Source organism: Onychomys torridus, chromosome 1, assembly GCF_903995425.1.
Source record: "Onychomys torridus chromosome 1, mOncTor1.1, whole genome shotgun sequence".
NCBI lineage: Eukaryota > Metazoa > Chordata > Mammalia > Rodentia > Cricetidae > Onychomys > Onychomys torridus.
Window position 1 is genome coordinate 159,349,396 of NC_050443.1, and position 22,386 is coordinate 159,371,781.

At 37.0% G+C, this 22,386-nt stretch overlaps 1 protein-coding gene across 4 annotated transcripts; it reads left to right on the top strand.

Moving 5' to 3' along the window:
* The first annotated feature begins 171 nt into the window (after positions 1–171).
* On the top strand, positions 172–21,804 carry Znf518a (zinc finger protein 518A). 4 transcript variants are annotated; one of them, XM_036169134.1, is made up of 6 exons: positions 172–253; positions 1,116–1,159; positions 2,612–2,691; positions 11,913–12,059; positions 14,793–14,874; positions 15,276–21,804. In XM_036169134.1, exon 6 carries the CDS (start codon positions 15,410–15,412, stop codon positions 19,865–19,867), a length of 4,458 nt encoding a protein of 1,485 aa, XP_036025027.1. In that variant the 5' UTR covers positions 172–253; positions 1,116–1,159; positions 2,612–2,691; positions 11,913–12,059; positions 14,793–14,874; positions 15,276–15,409; the 3' UTR covers positions 19,868–21,804. The 4 variants fall into 4 exon arrangements, with proteins under 4 accessions (XP_036025027.1, XP_036025020.1, XP_036025043.1 ...); XM_036169127.1 differs by lacking the exon at positions 1,116–1,159; XM_036169142.1 differs by lacking the exons at positions 172–253; positions 1,116–1,159 and adding an exon at positions 484–529.
* The last annotated feature ends 582 nt before the right edge of the window (positions 21,805–22,386 follow it).

Genomic DNA, 22,386 nt, shown 5'->3' on the forward strand with positions numbered 1-22,386 from the left:
GGGGTGGTGGGGTCGGGCCCTGGGGGGCGCCTTCCTGCGATCCAGCCGTGGACTCGGCGCCATGGCCTACTCTCGTGAGGCTGAGGCGCGGGCCCTTCCGGCCGCCGTTCTCTTCCGCTCGCCTCAGGTGCAGCGCGGATCCCTCCGCCGCAGCGTGCGCTGCCGGCAGCGCGGCGCTCGGCTTTCCGGCAATACCCGGATGGACGGGTAATGGCCGCCATCTGGGACTCGCAGGCAATGGGGACCACGACAGGTATTCCCTGAGTGCGGAGCCGCCAAGACCGGTTAGGATGTCGGGGCGCACAGAAGGACAGCCAGGGGCAAAGGGAGAATTTGAGGGTTCTCAGGGCTCCCCCAAAGGTCTAGGGATCCGCCTCTTGTGATAGGAAGCTCATGTTAAATAGTCCCCGTCCATTCAGCGCTTCCGCCCAACTTGCTGCAAAGTTTTTCTAGAGAAGTCAGTGGTTTTGAAGCCAGGGCTCTTGCCAGCCGTGAGCGCTGGCCATTCTCGTCTCAGCTCGGGCTCGCCGTAAGTTTGTCTGTCTGCACTCTGCACAGTCTCAGAGCCTAGGGCTTGGGCGCGAGCGCGGCGACAGTATACTTCCGCGCGTCCGAGGGGCAGCGGAACTCCGGGGAAAGGGGCGGATCGGGCGCGGCGTTTGGGGGCGACACGGGGCGTTGGGCGCGCGAAGCCATCGCTAGTCGGGTTCCGCGGCTGGTGGAGACGGGATGGGCATCCCTCAGCCCGCACCCCTCGAGCCGTAGGTTCGCTGGCCCGCCTCGACGGCATCCCTACTATGGGCCCAGTCTTTGGCTTTGGGGGGCTGCTCCTTGCAGAGACTCCCACTCTCTGGCGCACGCACTCCGCGCCCTCTTCAGAGTTGGGCAAAAAAAGTGGTCCTCTTTGCAGACTCCTCCCAACCACACCCAGTGGCAGATGAATTTCTTTGTAACTGGCTTTTTTTTTTTTTTTTTTACTTGTAGGGTCCATCTTGAATCTGTTCTTAACATGGTGTCCTCTTTGTTAAGTGTGTAGTCTCTGAGTAGATGGCTTTGGTAATTCAAAGTGTGTGGGCTGAATGCATACGTGATAATGTGTTTTAACTCTTCTCTAGACCAATGGAACAGATGGAGCTCCGAAGTTTAGCAAAAGTTAAGGGTTAGTTTCCTCTTTAGGTTTAAATTTGGGGCATTTAGGGTTGGTGAATTATTTTTTCAAGTCTTGAAAATAGGGGGGGAAAGTCAATTTTTAAGGAATTCATGAGAATGTTGAACTGCCTGTGATTATCTCAGGGATGCAATGTGAAAATAACTCACATCGTGGTAGGAGCATCATTAATTTGAGAGTATTTTTTAGGCACTCTTTATTAATACTAATTGAATTGCTCCTTTTCCAGCAAAACAGATCTGTCTTGAGTGTGCTCTAGTATGATCAAAGTGAATAGAGAACATTTATGGTGACTCGCTAGAATTCCCTAACATTTTTAAAGTCATACCTGCAACTCTGTGCAGATGGGTTTTTTATCCTTCAGCAAAGCTGTATTTTTTTTTTTTTTTTTGAGAAATTCACAAAAGGCAGCTCATATGAACACTTGGGGTATTGGCATTCTATGGGGTGGGTAATCACATAGACCTTACTGTTTTCTCTTTCTTTTCTTTTCTTTCTTTGCCAAATTATAATTACCAATTCAAAACATGTGTCTGGTGTTTGAAAGGATAAATGAGCAGCAATTATAATGAATATCTACTGTGTAATCTCATAGTATATAAACTTTTAACCCGAGGATTTTATCTTTGCATACTTCATATCTTCCTATATCTTTTCTGGAAATAGAATATTGTGATTTCAAAAGCTGCTGTATTTTGAAATGTTCTGAATGGGTAATTTTTTTATCTTAATATAGTTTGATTTAAAAAATACCATACAATGCCACACAATGTCCTCTTAATATACTTTTATTGCTACTTTTTGCAGTTGTTTGGGATTGTTCTCACTGAAGCTTTGTGCCCTATAGAGCACTTAAATATGACCAGTCTTTCTATTTTCCTTTTTTTTTTTTTTTTTTAAATGTGAAGTTTGAATCCTACATTTCTTCAGGTACTCTAATAAAGTTTTTTTTGTTGTTGTTTGTTTTGTTTTGTTTTTGCAGTAAGAAAAGGGTTATTACAAAGTTTTGAAATTACTGTTGTCTGCTCTCATGTGTAGACTATGAATTTATTCATACTGGCTTCACATGTTGAACAATTTTCATGGGATGTTAGATACCAGCACTAAGCATCATCAAGATGCTTTTTTAGTGGTCACATAAGTGGTTCAGAATTGGATGCGGTACTAGTTCTGTTTTTCTGATTTGGGTGGAGTAAGAACAGTTTTCTTAATTGTATTAAATTATATTAATGTATTCGATAACTTCTTTACACTTTGAGTTGTGACTTTTGTATTGTACAAGTTATGATATGTTATCATTGGATATCAATAATATGCTTATGCCTAAGTACAGAGGATCTTAAAAACAAACTTAATATGCCTAAGTTAAATATGAAGTGTAGTTGACAAGGGAGATTTTACTTTTGCAGTCAGAATTTTAAAATCTTGATTTTTCATTTCTAGATATCCTCTCTTTTGATCACTGTACCTGATTATGGCATTGTCCAAGCATTAAGTTGTGTGCCTTTGTTCCTGGGAGAAAGGTATGATAAGGATTGGAGTACTAGAGTAGATAAGTCTATTAAGTAGTAAGTTCACATGTTTTAGTACTGGATTAAATAAACTAAATGGTTATATGTATGTGAATTTTCTAAGTGACCTTAGTGTTTTATTTTTGATCCGAATAGAAAGGATTTCTACAGAAGCTTTCATTTTAATGTAAGCAAAAAGTAATTTTGGGTTTCATAGTTTATTTAATGTTTTGTAATATGTCACACTAAATACAGAGGTAGCATTAATGGCTTCTAGATAAATGACCAATAAAGATAAACATGGTAGAAACATGTTTCAGAGCTCTATAAATGGCTAGAGTCTATGCTTTAGTTTATCAAGTGCTATTCAATGACCTAAAGAAAGACAGTACTATGTATTTACATTATCCTTAATGATATCTACTTTGTTAGGAAAGGTAGTGGAGAATCAATAAAGAATTATGACTGGTTTCCTGGGATAAACATCTGAATAACCTGATATAGACAAAAAGAATGGCAAAAACTGCCCACAAATTCTAAGGAGAGGTATAAAATTGTAGTGGAAAATACTGTGCTCTTATACAAAAATATGGTTTAATCTACCATTGACTAAAGATACCTGCCATTTGTTTGTGTTAGTTAGGTCATGATATCTTTAAAGTGGGTACCACAATATTTTTTAATTCTCCTCTCCAAATGCATTAAGTATATACTAAACTAGCTGAAGTTGATCGTAACCATGTTCTTCCATGAACTCTGTCTATTGATTTCGTTATTTTTAGGGCCTTTTTTCACAAAGGCATAAAATTTTTATTTATTTAGAAATTAATGTCCAACAGCTATATTGAATAGAACAACAAAGTTGAGTTGAAATACCAAGTTATCATTTATGTTCCTTCCTTGAGTAACTTCTTTTTATACAACATGTTTGACACCTTGCCAGATTTGCATGGTACTTTGTTCCTTAGTAAAATAATGATGAATGTAGAGAATTTTCAAAACTGAGTTTGATGTGTACTGTGTAGAAAAAGTGACATCATGAATAGTGAAAGCATTGCATGAAGTGAAGTAAATAAGAAAATGTAGCATGATTACATACTAAAATAATCTGGATTATTACGTGTTGCAGAATTGATGCTATAAATTGGTATTGCTACATGAGTGTCAGAAAAATAGACTATTTAAATTGGAAAGCTTAGGCTTCACAGAGGTCTCATTTCAAGAAGTAATTAATAATAGATAAAAATGAATATTAGCTCTATAGACAGTTATTAGTGCCATTTTATTGATGTTAAATATAAAGTATAAAGTTATCTATTGTGGTAAAAGCCTTATTGTGTCTATCTTGAAAATTTAAAATAAAAGGTCATCGGGCTAGGGCTATAGCTCTGTAGTAGAGTGTTTGCGTAGCATGTGTCAGGCTCTACATTCAGTTCTCAGGCTCTCAGTAAACAAATGGTCATAATTAACTTGAATGTGATTCTGTTTCTTAATATAACTAATTTTTTTTTTCTTACCTCACCCTTTTTGAGAGATCCTTTAGTAACAGACAAAAACTATACTTCTTTTAGAGATAAAACTAGTCAAAATGATGTGGTGGTAGATAACAAAACAGTTTGATAGACAGGATAAGGAATGAACTTGAATATTTGATTACTTGTAGAATTAATCTCCTGAAGGGCATGCTGGAACACGCCTTTGATCCTAGCACTCAGAAGGCAAAATCAGGAGATTCTCTGTGAGTTCCCAGGACAGCCTGGTCTACATAGTGTGTTCCAGGTAGCCAGAGCTACACAGTTAGCACTTGTCTTGTACTAGGAAGGACGTAAAAGTTAATGTGTCGCTTGCTTGTTAGATGCTGGTGTTGTCTAGGATCATGTATTCTTTCCTCATAGCCAGATTATGTACCTTCACATTTAAGATATAATAGTTTAAATGTACCTGTGTTTGCAAACTTTTCTTATAAACAAACAGAAAATATCTTAGACTTTGTGGGCCATATGGCTTCTATTACTGCTGTCAGCTGTCATTGTCATGAAAAGTAGTCATAGACAATATGTAGGTGAACAAACGTGCCTTCTGTTTCAGGGAAATTTATGAAACAGGCTGTTGACCAAGTTTCTCTGATAGTTTGTAGTTTGCCAGCCTCTGTGGTGATAACTTGATGGGACATTTTGTTCACAAGCTCTCTGTCCAGCTGCTAGCATCTGTGTTATCCTCTGCAGTTACTATAGATGAGTGGTCTGTTGTTTTCTCAGGATGATTTTGATTTACTCTCAACTCCATCCCTTCTGATCTACCGAGGGCATTGCTACTACATTGTTCTTCTATCCTCAGCTTAAAAAAATTCTACCAGATCATTTTCATAACAGACACTTCAGTTCTACCTGTAGATCTTTTGTGGTAATCTCCTTGAAAGAGTTGTCCCATTTTTCTCTTAAATCTATACTATTCTAGCTTCTCTATTAATTCCTCCAAAACTATCCTAGCCATTGTTGCTGGTGATTGTGACCTTAAAACCAGTGGCAATTTCTGTCTTATCTCATTTAATAGAATTGATTAATCTCATTTTCTTCACTTTGCTTTTAGAAATACTGTTATTCCTAGCCACTTCTGTAGTCACATGACTGCGCATGCACTGTCAGCAGTCAGGCAAAATGCTTACACACTCCAGGGCCTTATGTCCTATGTAATCCGGGCACAGCTTGGTCATGTAATCTGCACGGCAATGTGATCACGTAATCTGTGCACATTTGTGGCACATACACTCATCCATGAGGTGACCTATAATATAAAAGCAGACTTTGCCTGCTCCCTGCTCTCTCTTTCCCTCTCCCCAGAGATAGCTCATCCCCTCCCTACCCCTCCAGCTCCCCCACTCCCACACCTTTCTTTTCTGTAGGCCTACCCACCTCCACCCTTTCCCTTCCCTAATAAAAACTCTTAGAGTGGGTTCCATTGTACCTTGTTTTCTCGCACCTGGTAGATAATGCTGACAAATAACAAGTACCACATTCTCATTGAGCTTTAGACTTAGTGGATGTTCCTTTTTTTACCTCACTTACTATTCATCTTTTCCTCCTAAATGATGTCATTTATTTTTTCTTTTCTTTCCGCCCCCAACAGAGTTTCTCTGTGTAGCCCTGGCTATTATGGAACCTGCTATGTAGACCGGGCTGTCCTCGAACTCAAAGAGATCCGCCTGTCTTTGCTAGAATCTTTTAATTTCAAAAGACATAAAATTGGGTTTTTATTTCTTGTTGAGAAGGGGGGTGATTTGTAGGTTAAGAGAAGGCTTTGCTGAAGTGGGTACATTTGAGCTCAACCAGAAGATGAAATGAATGTAGCCCTTTGAGATAGACTAGTTCAAGCAAGGAGTAACAAATGCAGAGGCAAAGTGAAGAAAGGACTATCTAAGGAGTTAGGAGACCATGGTGGCTTGCTCGAGTGTGTTTACAGATGGGAAATGTGGTATGAGATGAAAGTGAAGAGAGGGGACAAGGATAAGGTGTGGTTTCCTTTTTTAATAATCACAAATAAAGGTTTGTTTTTAATAGTTTTAAATTATGTATAGGTGTGTATGTGCCTGCGTGTGGGTATATATGTTGCTGTGTGGGTTCTCTGTGTAGCCCTGGCTGTCCTGGAACCCACTGTGTAGACCAGGCTGTCCTTGAACTCACAGAGATCTGCCTGCCTTTGCCTCCTGAGTGCTGGGATTAAAGACATACACCACTACTGCCTGACTATAGTATTCTGTTATGTAGTATCCTGAGATCAGCCCAGTGGTCTTGGGGAACATTGTGACTTATCTTATATTAGTAGATTATTTGACTCCTGCTTAGAGAATGCATTTTATTTTGTTTTATTTTATTTCAATGTTAGATTATTTTAATTGCATGGTGTTTTGCCTGCATGTGTATCTTTGCACCACTTGTGTGTAATGCCCATGGTCGGGAGAAGAGGTCATCAGAATCCCCTGGGATTAAACTTCCAGATGGTTGTGAGCTGCCATGTGAGTGCTAGGAACTGAAACCTGGTCTTCTGGAAGAGCAACTATTGCCCTTACCTGCTGAGCCATTTCTCCAGCCCTAGAGAATGTATTTAGAAGAATGTGATAGATAGGAAGGAAGCATGGATGCCACTTAGGAAGACTGGTACTTTCCCTCAAGTTAGAGCTGACAGTGGCTGGACTAAGGTGATGACATTGAATATTGAGAGAAGGGGAGTGAGGTTACAAGCAGCAGTCTGAACAAAGGTAAATAAATGTATTGGGCATCGTGAGGAATCAGTTTCAGAAGATAAAAGTTCCCCGAACAAAAGACTGCACCTGTATTTCAGTTTTAAAGTCCTTTATAGCTGCCTTGTTGAATGGTATGTTGTCATATATGCACTAAAATTTTGGCATTTCTAGATCAATACTAGATTGATCACATATGCTTTATGTATATGAATACAAAATGTTATGTTAATCCTTTATTTCTTTTCTTTCTTTTTCTTGGTTTTTTGAGACAGGGTTTCTCTGTGTAGTTTTGGTTCCTTTCCTGGTTCTCGCTGTGTAGACCAGGCTGGCCTCGATCGAACTCACAGAGATCCGCCTGCCTCCCAAGTGCTGGGATTAAAGGCGTGCGCCCCCACCACCCGGCTATTTCTTATTTTTTGTATTTAATTAGCTTATTCAGCTCACATTGAATGGATATAAGCAGGCTCTAATTAGTTTTATATTTATGTTACAAAACCTTTCCTTGTTATAGTACAATAGTCTGAGTTCCTTAGGTGGACATTTTAAAATTTTTACATGACTACTGAAAAAAAAAAAGAAAGAAAGGAGGGAGGGAGGGAGGGAGGTTTTGTTTTTCTAGATTCTTAGACAGAGTAATTAGTCATTTTTTTCTATCTTAATGCTGCTTTTTTTGTTTTCTTCAGTCACTTGTGTTTGTATGTCTGTTTGTACTTAGTTATCACTACAGAAAACAGATTGAATTATTGTTAAGGAATGCAGTAGTTATAAAGAAAAAGTCATGATAACTAGCTTTCTGATCTGCACTGTGAGGTTACAGAGCTGTGTGCTCAGTCACAAACACTGCTAAGATTAAAACTATAGGTCTTTTTGTTATTAACTGGAATCTAGTGAATAACCATAGTTTTTCCATCTTAGGCTCTGCAGAGTCTTTTTGCTCTTTGCTCTGTTGTAGGAAGCAAGAATAATTCTAGGAATGATACATTGTGATTCTCACTTTTTTGAGATCACCTCATCCTTGGCATTTTGCTGTGGAATTTCTCAGTCTTTGATTTCTAACCTGTGCCAACATTGCTTCTTTCCTGGTTTCTGACTTTTTAAAAAATTATTATTACTGCTTTTTGAAATCAGGTCTTGCTGTGTAACGGCCACCCATGAAATCATAATCCTCTTGCCTCTGCCTCATAAGTGCTGGAATTATGGGTGTGTGCCACTAGAACCCAATCTTATTTTGTTACTTTTCTGATTTTTTTTCCCTGTATTTTTTACTCTTCAATTTACCTTGTTTTCTAGTACCATCTATTACTATTTTGGAAATGCTGCTCTTACATTTTCTCCTTATCGACTAGCCATGCTCTGAAATATTTCATATAAGTTCATGGTTGTTGTCTGTCATCTTGTTCTTCCTTAGCCTTCTTTTAGGCAGTCTCTTTGAGCTCGATCCTGCAGTACCTTTGGAGAAAAATGCTCCTCATGTTTCTTGTTCTTCCGTCTAGATTGCCTTTTCAATCTTTCTTGTATGTTTAAGTCCTATTGTTCTTCAAAGGTTTTTCAGAAAGCATACCTTTTTGTGAAACAAGTACAGTTAACATTGGCTTGTCCACTATATGTCCTAGGTGTGAGCCTTTGGTTACATTTAATGGAAGCAGTATGAGTTGACTTATGGCAAAAGAGAGACTTACTTTAAAGATCGAGGAGTTCTAGAATTCAAGGACAGGACTACATACACATATGTCCCTAAAGGCTTGTAGTAGTCATGTTGCCCTTTGCTTGCCATCTACATACTTAGGAGGGCTGAAGAGTCTGCTGATTGGGTGTGTTTTATTGTATAGGACAGACATGCTGTCATTTTAAAAAATTCATTTGCTATCAGTGGTTTGGTGAGTGTCTTTCTATAGCTTTATTTGCCTTTTAGGTTCTTTTTCCTATCATACAAATGATGACCTTTCCTCCTAACTTGAAAATACATGGTATGATTTAATGTACAACTTCCTTTTTTAAATTAAAAATGTTATACAAACTGTCTTTCCCAATTCAATCACATATCTTTCTGTCTTCTGTATAATGTTTTCTTGTTGATATTTTATAATTTACTTCATCATATTCTTTTTGATTTTTCAAGACAGGATCTCACTGTGTAGCCCTGGCTGTCACGGAACTCGCTCTGTAGATGAGGCTGGCTTTAAACTTGAACTCGATCCACCTGCCTCTGCCTCCCAAATGCTGGGATTAAAGATGTGTGCCAGCACTGCCTGGCTATCATATTCTTATCCTATGTTTGGATGATATTGATACATACTCTTTTTGTAAGGTATATCCTTTTAAAAATATTTATTTTTTATGTGTATGAGTGTTTTGCTTGCATGTGTGTATGTGCACCATATGCATTCGGTACCCATGGGGCCAGAAGAGGACATAGAATATATCAGTTTAAAGAAAAAGTTATTATGATTAGTTAACTAGTACAGAGAATATGACATGGTAGACAGTATTCTAGGTCATTGTTCAAATTCTCTGAAATATCAAAATCCACACTCTTAAAGATAGCATTAAACTTTTTAAATAAAACTTTGTCAGATCAAATTCAGGACTTTCTTAAGGAATATGTTGAGATGTGTTTGTAGCCATACACACTTACCTAGCAAGTATAAGGCCCTGGGTTTGATCTGCATCATTCCCTCTCCTTCTTACCCCACTCCTAAAAAACCCAAAACAGTATTATGCTGGGTGTGGTGATACACACTTAATCTTAGAATTGGGGAGGCAGAGGCAGGTGGATCTCTATGAATTGGAGGTTACCTGATCTATGTAGAGAGTTCCAGGACAATCAGGGCTATGTCTCAAAACAAAAATTAGACTATCTAATACAGGCTTCTTAAATTTATTCCTCTCATTGAACCCCTTTTGCCCAAGAAATTTTTATGTAACTATGGGTAAATAGGCTTATAAAATAGGTATACAAATTAAATATTTATTGATAATGAATCATAAAAACTTGGTTTAAAACAATTATCTGGTACACATAATTTTATAACTTAGCAAAGGCTAAAGCAAGTTTGCATACTAATATGATGGATGTGCCTGTTTGTTTTTACATTTAAAAAAAAATTACAGTTTGTGTCTCTAAATTTCACTTTACTTTAGCTTTCCTACCTGCTTGGTGCTGCAATTGCTGGGTCTTGTGAAAATTCAGAGTGTAAGATGGATCAGTCCTTAACTTGATCAGCTATTGGTCAGAGGTTAAGTGTTGTAGGTGATTTACTGCCTATTTGCTTTCCAGCTTCTAACATTTTCTTTTTATAATCTCTGCAATGGGAACTCACTATTAATTTTTCCATAAGAACTTTGTACATATTTGATGTTGTATGTGTTTCTTTTCTGCTTCCCTAATTATACTAGTAATGCTGTTGCAGATTTTATTATATAGTCTCTGATCTTTGTATATTTCTTCTCACTTGAGAGTTTTTATTGGATATAGAATGCAGTCTTGGGTTTCTCCTTTGCCCTGAAAACTCCATAAATTTCTATTCCATATTCCATATCTCAGCATTTACAACTGGCTAGTATGGGTGTGGGGTATAGCTACCTAATTAGTTAATGAAAACTTTAATCCCATTTAAGATAACTCCTTTACCATGTTTGGATATAATTTTATTTTGTCTTTTAAATTAAAATCTTTTACTAGATAAGTTGTAGGTGTTGAGTTTTATATTCTATTCCTACTAGTAATTTGCTTAACATTTGGAGGAACTTTGATTATAAAAATTCAAAACTCTTTTTTTAAGAAAATTGCTGTAATTTTTTTCTAAACTTTTTTCTCATTTATTTTATTCTCTCTTATATAACACTAGCTGTTTTTTTTCTTTCTATAACCTTGAATTTCGTTGTGATTGCCAACCATAGAACTCTCCCATTTTCAACAGACAGTGATACTCTGAAGATGGTGAATAGAAAAGTCCAGAAATATCAGTTCATCTGTTTTAATTGCATGCTACTCTGAGTGATGTGCTGAAGTCTATTTCTGTACTTCCTGGGATATGAGTTATTTTTGTCCAGCCTGCCCACATTGTATATGCTACCTGCCTGCTAGTCACTTGGGAGGTATCTTAGTTGTCAACTTGATGTTCATGGCATCATTTTGCCCAGTGTAATAGCTCAATGCTATACTACAGTGTCTGCATCATTTATCTTGGTTTGGGAGCATTGTATCATCAGACTTCACACCAGAAGAATGATGAATATAATACAGTTATATACTTTTTATTATGTGTATTCTCCTATTACTGTTTTTCTTATTGTTACTATTGTTAATCTTTTACTCCGTCTGTTTTATAAGTCAAACTTCATCATAGATATATGTAAGAAGATAGCTATATATACAGGATTTAGGTACTTCTGGTTTTAGGCATCTGTTGGGGGTTGGTTTCCCTGCCCCTGGATGAGGTCAGGGGATATAGAGGAGCTATTTTATTACTCGATCTTTAAAGAAGTTTTCTTTGTTTGTTTGTTTCTTTCTTTTTTTAATGGCATGACTCATTATAGTCACCTGGGTAAGAGAAAGAGAAGAAGTTTCTCTGAATATTTAAATTGTTTCTTTCCCTCCTTCCTCCCACCTACCCATCAATTTATCTGGTTATTTGTACATATCTTTTTAGTTTGCTTATTGTTTTTCTTTTTTTTTTCTTTGACTCTACTGTGTATCCCCAAGCAGCCTGGAACTCACTATATGCCTCAGATTTGCCTCAAACTCACAGATTCCTCTGCCTCCCAGTGATGGGAACTAAAGGCATGCACCACTATGTCCATCTCCTGCTTAACTTTTCTAATGACATCACTAGTTGAGATGGGATAAAACAAGATTTCTCGGTTTTTGAATTAGAAGGTGACTTAGGCATAACTTAAGAAAAGACAGTACTAGGCAGAAGAAGATAGCTGTTAGTATAGCAAGGTTCATTTGTGTTCAGTAATAATTTTCCCTTTGCATCTGTCCTGACAGTTGATACTAGCAGTTCCTATTCTTCCTGGCTTCTGAACTCAGCTGGAAACTCCGGATTCCTCTCTTACATGTCATCCTGAGCTGAGCCTTCTGTCACCCAAAGAGCTCCAATCTGATCTTCCATTCAAGTCTCCATCCTTCCCAAGGGTATGTTTAGTAGATAGAGGGGGCAAAATTTTGTCACTTCCTTACCTAGGGTGTAATTGATATTCATTACATATTGGTTGAATGAATGTCTCCTAATGGACTACTTCTTCTTTCAAAAGGTGATTTGCATCTGAATGCTATGCTTAAGTTGGTAGTCCCAGCTACTAGCTCACTAGCTGAGATGGGGAAATTGCTTGAGCCTGGAAATTTGAGGCCAGCTTGGGCAACATAGCTAGACCCAGTGTCACTTAAAAACAAACAATTTTTTAAAATGAAGGTTGTTAGTAGGTCAGTATTTGTCTTTCTCACCAGGCCATTTCCTGTCAAATGTTTTGTAATATGTTTATGGAATTTTGTTTGTTTGTTTCTAGACCTTAAAGATTTTTTTTCTCTATTAAGTCTTTTTGTTACTTCAGTGGTCAATTGGTAGAAGGAAGAAAATATGGAGTTTTATCATCCATCATAATGTAGGAAACTCCACATTATTTTAATTCTTTTATAAAAATGTCTTATTTTAGTGATTTAGATTGCTGGTAAACTTAAGTTAGTAAAACCATAGTTTAAATAGCCAGTAATCTTCATTGGTGGAGATGGCACATTGGACTGTAATTAAAAACTAGTTTAATAGGTAGGGGTGAAAATTACGATAAAATTCCTGCTCTGTGTTACCTACCTTCCTTCCTTCCTTCCTTCCTTCCTTCCTTCCGTCCTTCCGTCCATCCATTTTCAACCAAAGGTGGCAGCTCTAATATAAGTTGTTCTCTAATGGCATTACTTACACACTTAAAAGGTAAGCATGCTTCAAGATCAGGTAGATTCTTCAGGTAAAGTTGAAATTTGAGATCAAATTACAAGCATTCTGTGGTGATATATTGTGTCCCCTGATAAATTTGCCTGAAGATCAGAGGACAGAACAAGCCACCTCTTACCTCTAGGACTTCTTAGTCTGAAAAGCTTTCCTTAGCCAAAAGACTTTAGTTCCTGTCTCCTCATGCCTTATATACCTTTTTCTGCCCACCCATATAATTTCCTGTCTCAACTTTCCTAGTGCTGGGATTAAAGGCATGTAACTCTCAAGTATTGGGATTAAAAAGTATGTGCCACTACTGCCTGGCTCCTATGTTTAATTTAGTGGCTTGTTCTGTTCTTTGATCTTCAGGCAAATATATTGGGGTACACAATCTGTCACTACAGCCCTCAGCTACCTGAAATATAAGAGCTCTTCTTCCCACACTGTATTGACATTTTGCATTAACTGATAGTTACCAAATTTAAGTAACAGCTAAGGGCGTTTCTTATTTGTAACTTAAGCATTTCCCTAGCTAGTCATTATTGAATCATTTTTAAGTTCCATGTGGATGAAAGAGAGCATTCATTTAGATATCTTAATATCCTGGCTTTCCAACAGTTCTAGTTAATTTCAGTAGCTTTTCTTCTTTTAGGATCCCCTGTCCTTCATATGACCTTCACTGTTTCTCTCTCTCACACACACACACACACACACACACACACACACACACACACCCTTTTTGGTAATACTAAAGTTTTAAAGATCTAATTCTAGGTTCACTATTTCAAAAAATTATGAGTCAATAACTTAGTTTGCTTTCCTATAATGGGCTTATCAGATCAAACTGTGACTTTGATGACAGTTGTCCTTGTTGATAACCATCATTGAAAATCTTGCTTGGAAATTTAAATCTAATGCAACAAAATAGTTGATAGGAAGTTTGCTTACATAGTTTTTTTGCTTTTTTATGTTTTGAGTTCTTAATATTTTGTCATTTGCAACCAATAGTCATTTCAATTTGAATCCCTTTTAATATATGAAGAAAAGATAAATACACATTTACCTCTGATGTTATTCATAGAACACTTTGTCTCCTGTTCAGAGATAAGCACAAAAAGTAAATACAACTATATATTAGAAAAATTAAGTCTGTAATTCTTTCATAATATTTCCAGTATAGGTTTTTAATTTTGTTGGATACAAGGAATTTTTAGAACTGCAGAAGTGTACATTAGAATGAAAACAATTGTACATCTAGATATCTTTCAGATATATTATATGTATACTTGTGACATGAATAATAGTTACTGTAGCTGTCTTTGTTTTGTTTTTAATTTATTTACTTTATTTATTTTATGTGCATGGGTGTTTTGCCTGCAGGTCAGATCTTTGAGTTACAGACAGTTGTTAGCTGCCATGTGGATGCTGGGATTTGAACCCGGGTCCTTTGGGAGAGTAGTCAGTACCCTTAACCACTGAGCCATCTTTCCAGCCCCCATCTTTGGTTTTTCCACTTGTTTGTTTTTAGCTTTTAAAAGGAGCTTTTATTTATTTATTTTAAATACATGCATTACAAGAAACAAAACATAAGAACAAAGTCCCTAGTCACAAGTAGTTCAGCTTAATGTGTCCTTTTAGATCTTGTTCCCTGGTCAGATCCTATGTAATAGCAAAAGAGTAGGAGTTAAATTCTACCAGCAGTAAGAAATAGGCTACAATACATCCACTCTGAGATGCTCTGTAGCCATTGGAAGGGGGAACTTAGATCTGTTTGCATTTGTGTTCTTGGAAAGAAGTTAAAATGTTAAATAAAGTCTTAACTAATACTTACATAATATTCTATTTATACAAGAATAAATAGGAAACCTCGTGTGTGTATGCTGCTTTTGCATTTATCTTGTCCATCCCTACTATTTGGTGATAATGCTCTGATTTTCTTCTAGGGAAGCATCCTATAGTCCTTAATGTCATTTCATGCTTGGTGGTGTTCTATGCCTCTGGCTCCATGAGTGGCCTGTAAATCAGGTATGGTCCTTCATAGAAATTTGTCTTACTGTAAGGAATGACACTTCAGAAAATTGGGACCAAGACTATGTCCTGTTTTTGAGGAGTGATAATTTTTTTTTTTTTTTAAATTAAGTTTGTACCTTGAAGGCTACTAACTGAACTTGAATAGTCATCTTGGCATCGCCTAGAGCCTGACCATGAAGCTAAGTGAGGGAGAGATGCCAGAAGCTAATGATACTGTTTCTATTGCTAGATGAAGCCTCCTCTAAACCTGGGAGTTCTTAACAGATCGGGTCTTCGGGTCTTTAGTATATGTGCTTGATTAGAATTTCTGCTTTTGTTGAGTCAGTGTAAAATTAGACACAAGAAATTTACTTTGAATTTTGTGATGAAAATTTCAATTCTTTGTTTAATTCTAGGTGAATTGATTTGAGAAAAATCCTGGTTGTTTTGAAGATGTTGCAGCTCAGTATTATTTTGTGTTTAAGTCACAAATAACTTCACAAGTTTTCAGAACAAAAGAAACTGGATTTTTTTTTTTCTAAATTAAATCATGCCATTTGAACAGACACAGCTATTTTGTGATGAAAAACAAACTATTTTGGAAAAAATTGATACAAGAAATGAGGTAGCAGATACTATCGAATCAATACCTACACCAAAAACTTCAGAAACTAGTTTTCATTATGAGCTAAAAAATGTGAGCATCAGTTTGCCCAGGATAAATATTCCAAATGAAATCTTAATGAAACATGAAGTTGAAAAGTACAGAATATTATTTCAGAGTAAACCACAGACCGCAAGGAAATCTATCAGTGTGAAAACTGTAAGCTGTGCTGAGGAGTGTGTACTGCTTTGTAAATCTGAACGAGTTGAAGAAGAGAGTGTAAACATGTCTGCAAAAATACTCAACTTCAGTTGTTTAAAATGCCAAGACAGTACTCAGTATAGTCCGAACGATTTGCAGAAACACTTTGAAATGTGGCATCATGGTGAGTTACCTTCGTTTCCTTGTGAAATGTGTAGTTTTTCAGCAAATGACTTCCAGATATTTAAACAACACCGAAAAACCCATAGGAACACTTTTGTAAAATGTGACATTTGTAACAGTGAGCGTTCATATACTTTATTGGACTTGACAAAACACTTCACATCTAAACATTGTGTTAATGGTAATTTTCAGTGTGAAGAGTGTAGATTCTTCACCCAGGATGTCGGCACATTTGTTCAGCACATTCACAGACATAAAGAAATGCATTATAAATGTGGAAAATGCCGTCACCTCTGCTTTACCAAGGGAGAGCTTCAGAAGCACCTTCGTGTCCACTCTGGTTCTCTTCCCTTCACTTGTCACTACTGTAGCTATGGTGCCGTTCATAAAGACCAACTCGTCAGACATGTTATAACTTTGCATAAAGAACACTTATATGCGAAAGAAAAACTAGAGAAAGATACGTATGATAAAAGAGTGGCAACGACTACAACAGGACTTAAACTAATACTCAAAAGATATAAAATAGGTCCAACAAAGACATTTTGGAAACGTAAAACAGTTACCAATGGGAATGATGAAAGTATAGGAAAAAATGCTCAAGCGTTTAATACAGTGAACAAAACACAGACTAAATGTGAAGAACAGAGTCAGGAGCAATTAAATGAAGAAAAGGGTGAAAGACTGCACTGTGAGAATGGTGATAAGCCCACAGAATCAGAAAAGTCAACTCCACTGTCCACTGGGCAACATCATAAAGCTGACGAGGGAGCAAATGCTACTTCAAGTTTCTTGAAGAGTGGTCTACAAGGGCCTTCAGTGTTACTGGTGAGAAATAATAAGATAACAATTCCTGCTAATTACAGTGCTAAGTTTATGGGCTTCAAGTTGGTAGATGGAAGACAGCATATTGTAATAAAATTGCTGCCTATCAGTAAACAGAATTCACCTGCAGCAGCCTTACAACCAGACACAGAGAAGGATAGTACAGCTAATTTGCCACCCCAGGCTTTGGACAACACTGGATTTGCAACTGGAGTAACTACTGAAGTGACTGACACAGATTTTGGGAAAGCAGCTCCACTTTCCCATTCGTCTCCTGTGCTTTCCAGGAAAGAAGTTTCTGAAAAAGAAATTGCCTTCATATCTGAAAAGAATGACATACTTCAGACTGTAGATAACAATGAAAGTTTATCTTCTTTGCCAACAACATCAGAATCAGTTACTGCATCAGCAAGTTTGACCACAAAAGTTGAAGCAAGAGATAATGTTGACTTGTGGGAAAATCATACCACTCAGAGTCATCCAAATGCATCAGGTACCACCACCATTAAAAGTCCAGATAAAGTCAACCTTACCACTAAGCCAAATGCATACAGTTGTGGAGATATGCATAACTATTGCATTAATTATGTCAGCTCTGAGTTATCTGATGAATCCTCCAGCTATTTTGAGTTCTCCAACCAAGGATCTTTACCTTTTCATAATTACTCAAAGGTGGATAATAAGCGTCGTAGGTTTTCAAGAACAGCAGTGTTTGAAAACCTTCAGAGGGACCCTTCGAACAAAACAGTTACTCAGGAATCAACTAGTGATAGTGATACACTTTCACCACTACCGAAAAGTGAGAGCTCCAACTCAGATAGTCCGTTAACATCTGTCAGTCCATTAAATGGTAAAGATGGAACTTTAAAGACGAAAGCTGAAATTGAAGAACCATGTGATTTAGAAGAAAGACAAAACTTTGATAAACAAAGCCTCTTCACTAATGAAAACCAAAATTTAAGTGTGACTGAAGAAACCAAATGGAATGACATTCCCAGTGCTGGCTCCCCCATGATGCCTAGAATCACGTCTGTTTTCTCTCTCCAGAGCCAGCAGGCTTCAGAACTTTTGCCACCAGAAGTAAACCAGTTACTCCAAGATATATTAAAACCAAAATCTGATATAAAGGAAGACTCTAATAACATTCCAACTAAAAACCTTCCACTCGATTGTGACCAAACATTTAAAAACATTGAGGAAGAAGAAATGATAGTAGAATCTTCAAAAGACTTGCAAGTGCAAGACATCTTCCCAGTTCCATCTCCCAGTGTAGGTGTTAGTATGCCTACAAATGAACCGAATTTAAAATGTAATGGACAAGAAAAACAAATGGTGTCAGTATTACAAGATGTGAGAGATTCCGAGGTGACCACTAAAATTCCAAGTATGGTCACATTACTTAAGACTCAGTCAGATGCAATAATAACACAACAGCTTGTAAAAGACAAACTCCGAACCACCACACAAAATTCAGGTCCTGTATATATTCAGAATCCATTTCTAACCTCGGAACAGAAAAGTCCTGTATTTTTTCAAACTCCAAAAGGTTTTATTATACCACTGCATGTTGCTAACAAACCTGGATTCCATGTCTTTTCTGGAAGACCACTTCCTTTGGTTAATACTCAGAGTGTACCTGCTTCTCTCCTTGTAAACAAGAAACCTGGAATGCTTTTGACACTTAATAATGGGAAACCTGAAGGTGTTCCCACTGTCAAAACTGAGAATGTTCAAAGTTCTGGAACTATGACTACAGAACCTTGCAAAATGCCTCTTCTGAAAATAGAACAAAACAATAACTGTCTTACACCTGTACTTTGTTCCAGTGTTGGCAGTTGTACGAACATGAAAAGTTGCCCAGAGAATACATGGCCATTGAAGGGTCCTTACATTATTAAAACATCAGTAGGTTCTTCAGTGAGAGCTGTTCATTTTCCTAACATTCTACCTGAGCAGCAGAGCCCTAAGATGAATATCTTGAATACAGGAAAGCAAAAGAATGAGAACTTGCCCAAAGCATCTCTGTATACCCTCATGCCTGATGGTAAACAAGCTGTGTTTTTTAAGTGTATGATGCCAAATAACACTGAACCTATTAAGCGTAGGTTAATCAGAAATGGTCCTTACCAACGTATTCAGCCAAAGAGACCTGAAGGAGCACCACAGAAAATACTGGTAAAAATTTTTAATCCTGTTTTAAATGTGAGTGCTGCTAATAATCTTTCAGTTAGCAACTCTGCATCTTCATTCCAGAAAGAGAATGTACCATCTAAACTAGCAGGTCTTGGAGAGCAGAAAGAGCCAGAATCTTCTAGAGATGCCTTACCAGTCTCAGATGAATTGATGCCTGCAAATGAAATTGTCCTTACTTCTACTGCAACATGCCCGGAATCTTCTGAGGAAGCAGTATGTATCAGTGAGCATTCAGAGACAAGATTATTAAGGTATAAAGCAAATTGTACAGTTGAGACAAATTTCAATAAAAGAAAGACTTGTAAAAATAAGTTTGCAAAAATTAAGACTCGTATAAGTCAAGATTCTGAAACCACTATTGTATCTAGAAACAGAAGTTGTAAACGAAAGTACATTGATAATTACCAAGAGCCTCCAAGAAAAAAGTTGACATTGCATAGAAAGTGTAGAGAAAAGGCTAATGCTGAAGATGTTCAGGAAACATACGGATTTAGCAGACCCAGGCTCTCAAAGGATTCAGGTAGAACTTTGAGACTTTTCCCTTTTAATTCCAAACAGCTGGTGAAATGTCCTCGGAGAAACCAACCAGTTGTGGTTTTGAACCATCCTGATGCAGATGCCCCAGAAGTAGAACGTGTAATGAAAACTATTGCAAAGTTTAATGGACGTGTACTGAAGGTTTCATTGTCACAAACAACTATTAATGCTTTACTGAAACCAGTTTATTGTAACACTTCTGAAACAACTGACAATGACTTTTCCAAGAGACACAAAATGCTTAAGCCTGTTAATTCTGTGAAGGAAAGATTTGTGCTAAAACTAACACTCAAAAAGACAAGCAAAAATAATTACCAGATTGTAAAAACTACCTCTGAAGATGTCTTGAAAGCTAAGTTTAACTGCTGGTTCTGTGGTAGAGTTTTTGACAATCAGGATGTGTGGGCTGGCCATGGGCAGAGACATTTAGTGGAAGCTACTCGGGATTGGAATATGTTAGAATAACTTACTGTGATTGCCAAGGAAAGATACTTAAGAAGGAAAAAAAATGGGCTAAGTAACCCTAATTTAGGCATTTTCTACATCAATATAGTTTTTGAGCATTTTAAAAGTTGGTTATTTTCTGTGGAAGAACAAAAGCTTTATGTGTGGTACTTGAAAATGCCACAGTTATACATGTTTGAAAGAAAGTAATTAGCACAGATAGGTCTTGATTTGGTTGTCTGAAGATGAATCTGTGGGAAGGTAGGGCTAAGGACATTTTTGATAAAAGAGTTTTCCCAATTGGGTTCAGAGACTGAGTAGAGGGTAATGGTGGATAGCCCCATTCCCTGTCTTCTCCCACCAGCCTTATAGATCTGACAAGATGGGTTTCTCTGGAGATGGAGAACCCTTTCATACACGAGTTTCTTACCACTTGTGAAGATGGACTGAACTTGGAAAAAGTTACTTTCTATTATGTTACAGTTCATTTGAATGGTATTACATTCCTTTGAAGCTACATCTTACTGGACTGTAGTTAAACATGAAATAATGCTTGAAGAGTTTTGGGCAAGTAAATCCCGTTGCTCTGCCCTGTGTCAGATTGGAATACCCTACCAAGATGATTCTTTTTTTTTTTTTTTTTCTATGACTGTCTCAACCATTGCAGTAAATGGGGCAGTCTCCAGAGGAGGGAGAAACTTTCTCTAAAATCCATTTGAAAGTCAACATTTTCCTGAGTTTGGTTCTGTTCTCCAGTGATCCCCTTGTACAGAACTGTGCTTATCCTATTAGCAATGCCTATAACCAAATGGCTTTTTTTTTTATTCCTTGATTGGCATCCCTTCAAAATGAACAGAAAGAACATAGAAACACTTCAGAGGGAATGGCTTTTCTTGAAAATTCTAAAAGTTTATTTTTACAGAGATAATATTTTGAAGCAAGATTAGCAAAGCAGATCATATTTTTGCTTGTGTTTAATTACTGTTCTTACCTAAACACCTCCACATTAGGTCAGACCATTTTCATTAGTAACTTTTCAGGATGACCAATAAGACCCAAAATAGTGTTAATAGCTGGTATTTGAAAACAGAGAAGCAAGCATTAATGATAGACTCAGAGCAATTCATAAAACTTTAAGAAAAATTCTTAAGAGACATGCCCAACACTTTCAAAATGGACATTTTCATAGCAATCCATTGATTTCAACTTTATCATACACATTTGTATCAATTTTTTTTTCCTCATTGAATAATGGAGTTCTAGTAACAAATGATGTACAGTGTAATTTTTTGTTGTTACTATACATATTATGACATTTTCATTGATTGGATCAAAACTTCAGGGCTTCTTTTTTGTATATAACAAAAATGTACATATTTTTATACTTGATTATGTAAATTTGCACAGAAAGTTTATGACACAAAAATTATTTTCTTTCAGTTCTGTGCATGCATTAATAAAAGTGGGTGATTTAAAAAGAAGACTGTACCCATGTTATTTTCTTGTTTTTTGCTTTCTGACTTTTTTTTTTTTTTTTAAATTTGATTGGGGGCATACATTTTATTTTTTTCAGGGATTAAACACTATTGTTAGCAAGTGCCTAAAAATGATGTAAACAGTTTACATATGTCAACTGTAACAGTAGGTCCTAACTGGGCCCATTCCCATAATAGTTTTGATTTAAACAAAGCCATAAATAGATGCTTCAAGCTATATTGCTATGCACATTATACTTGTACTGTTTTTGTGCAGTTTATCTACTTTCTTAGTGAAGTATTTTTTGTATAAAACCTGTTAAAATTGTGTTTCTTGAATTGAGCCTGAGTGGAGTTGATTGGAAATGCACAGTATATATTAATAATGTACAGATGTTTAAAGAATGGTAAGCATTGTTAATTTTCTTGTTTGTTGTTAATGAAGGTTTTGAAGGTTTTCAATTAAACTTAAGCTTGTGTTTACATGAGAGTTCTTTATTTTGTTTTTGACTGAGCTAAAACCTAATGGAAACCCTAATGGGAAATACCTCCCATTCTCTCTAATGTCTGAAGACTACAGAATAAATATGGGGCTTTTCTTTTCTCTTCCAAAAATTATAGATGAACTTTGAGAAAGGTCACATTTGTGGTAACTTATCCTTGGCTCTGCTGGGAAATGCTTTTGATCTTCAGCACGTTAGTAGCAGTTGAGTTGAACTTTGTTGTTACGGATAGGTCCATAAATAACATATGTTAACATCTATGAATAGAAGAGAAGAGGCTACCCTGACAGTCTTATAACATTCAAAATATATTTCAGGGGCTGGAGAGAGGCTCGGGGGTTAAGAGCACTTGCTGCTCTTACAGAGGACCCAGCTTCAGGTCCCACCACCCATGTGTTGGCTCACAATCCTTTGTGATTCCAGTTTCATGAGTTCTGACTCCCTCTTCTAGCCTCCAAGGACACTGCATGCATGTGAATAGATGTCCATGCAGGCAAAATACCCATACATATGAGACGTTTTCTTTTTAAGAGAGAAAGCAAAATGAAAATATTAAGAGCAA

Bases quoted from the DNA above. Each gene is read 5' to 3' on its own strand.
- Znf518a (XM_036169134.1), top strand. From the start codon at position 15,410: ATGCCATTTGAACAGACACAGCTATTTTGTGATGAAAAACAAACTATT.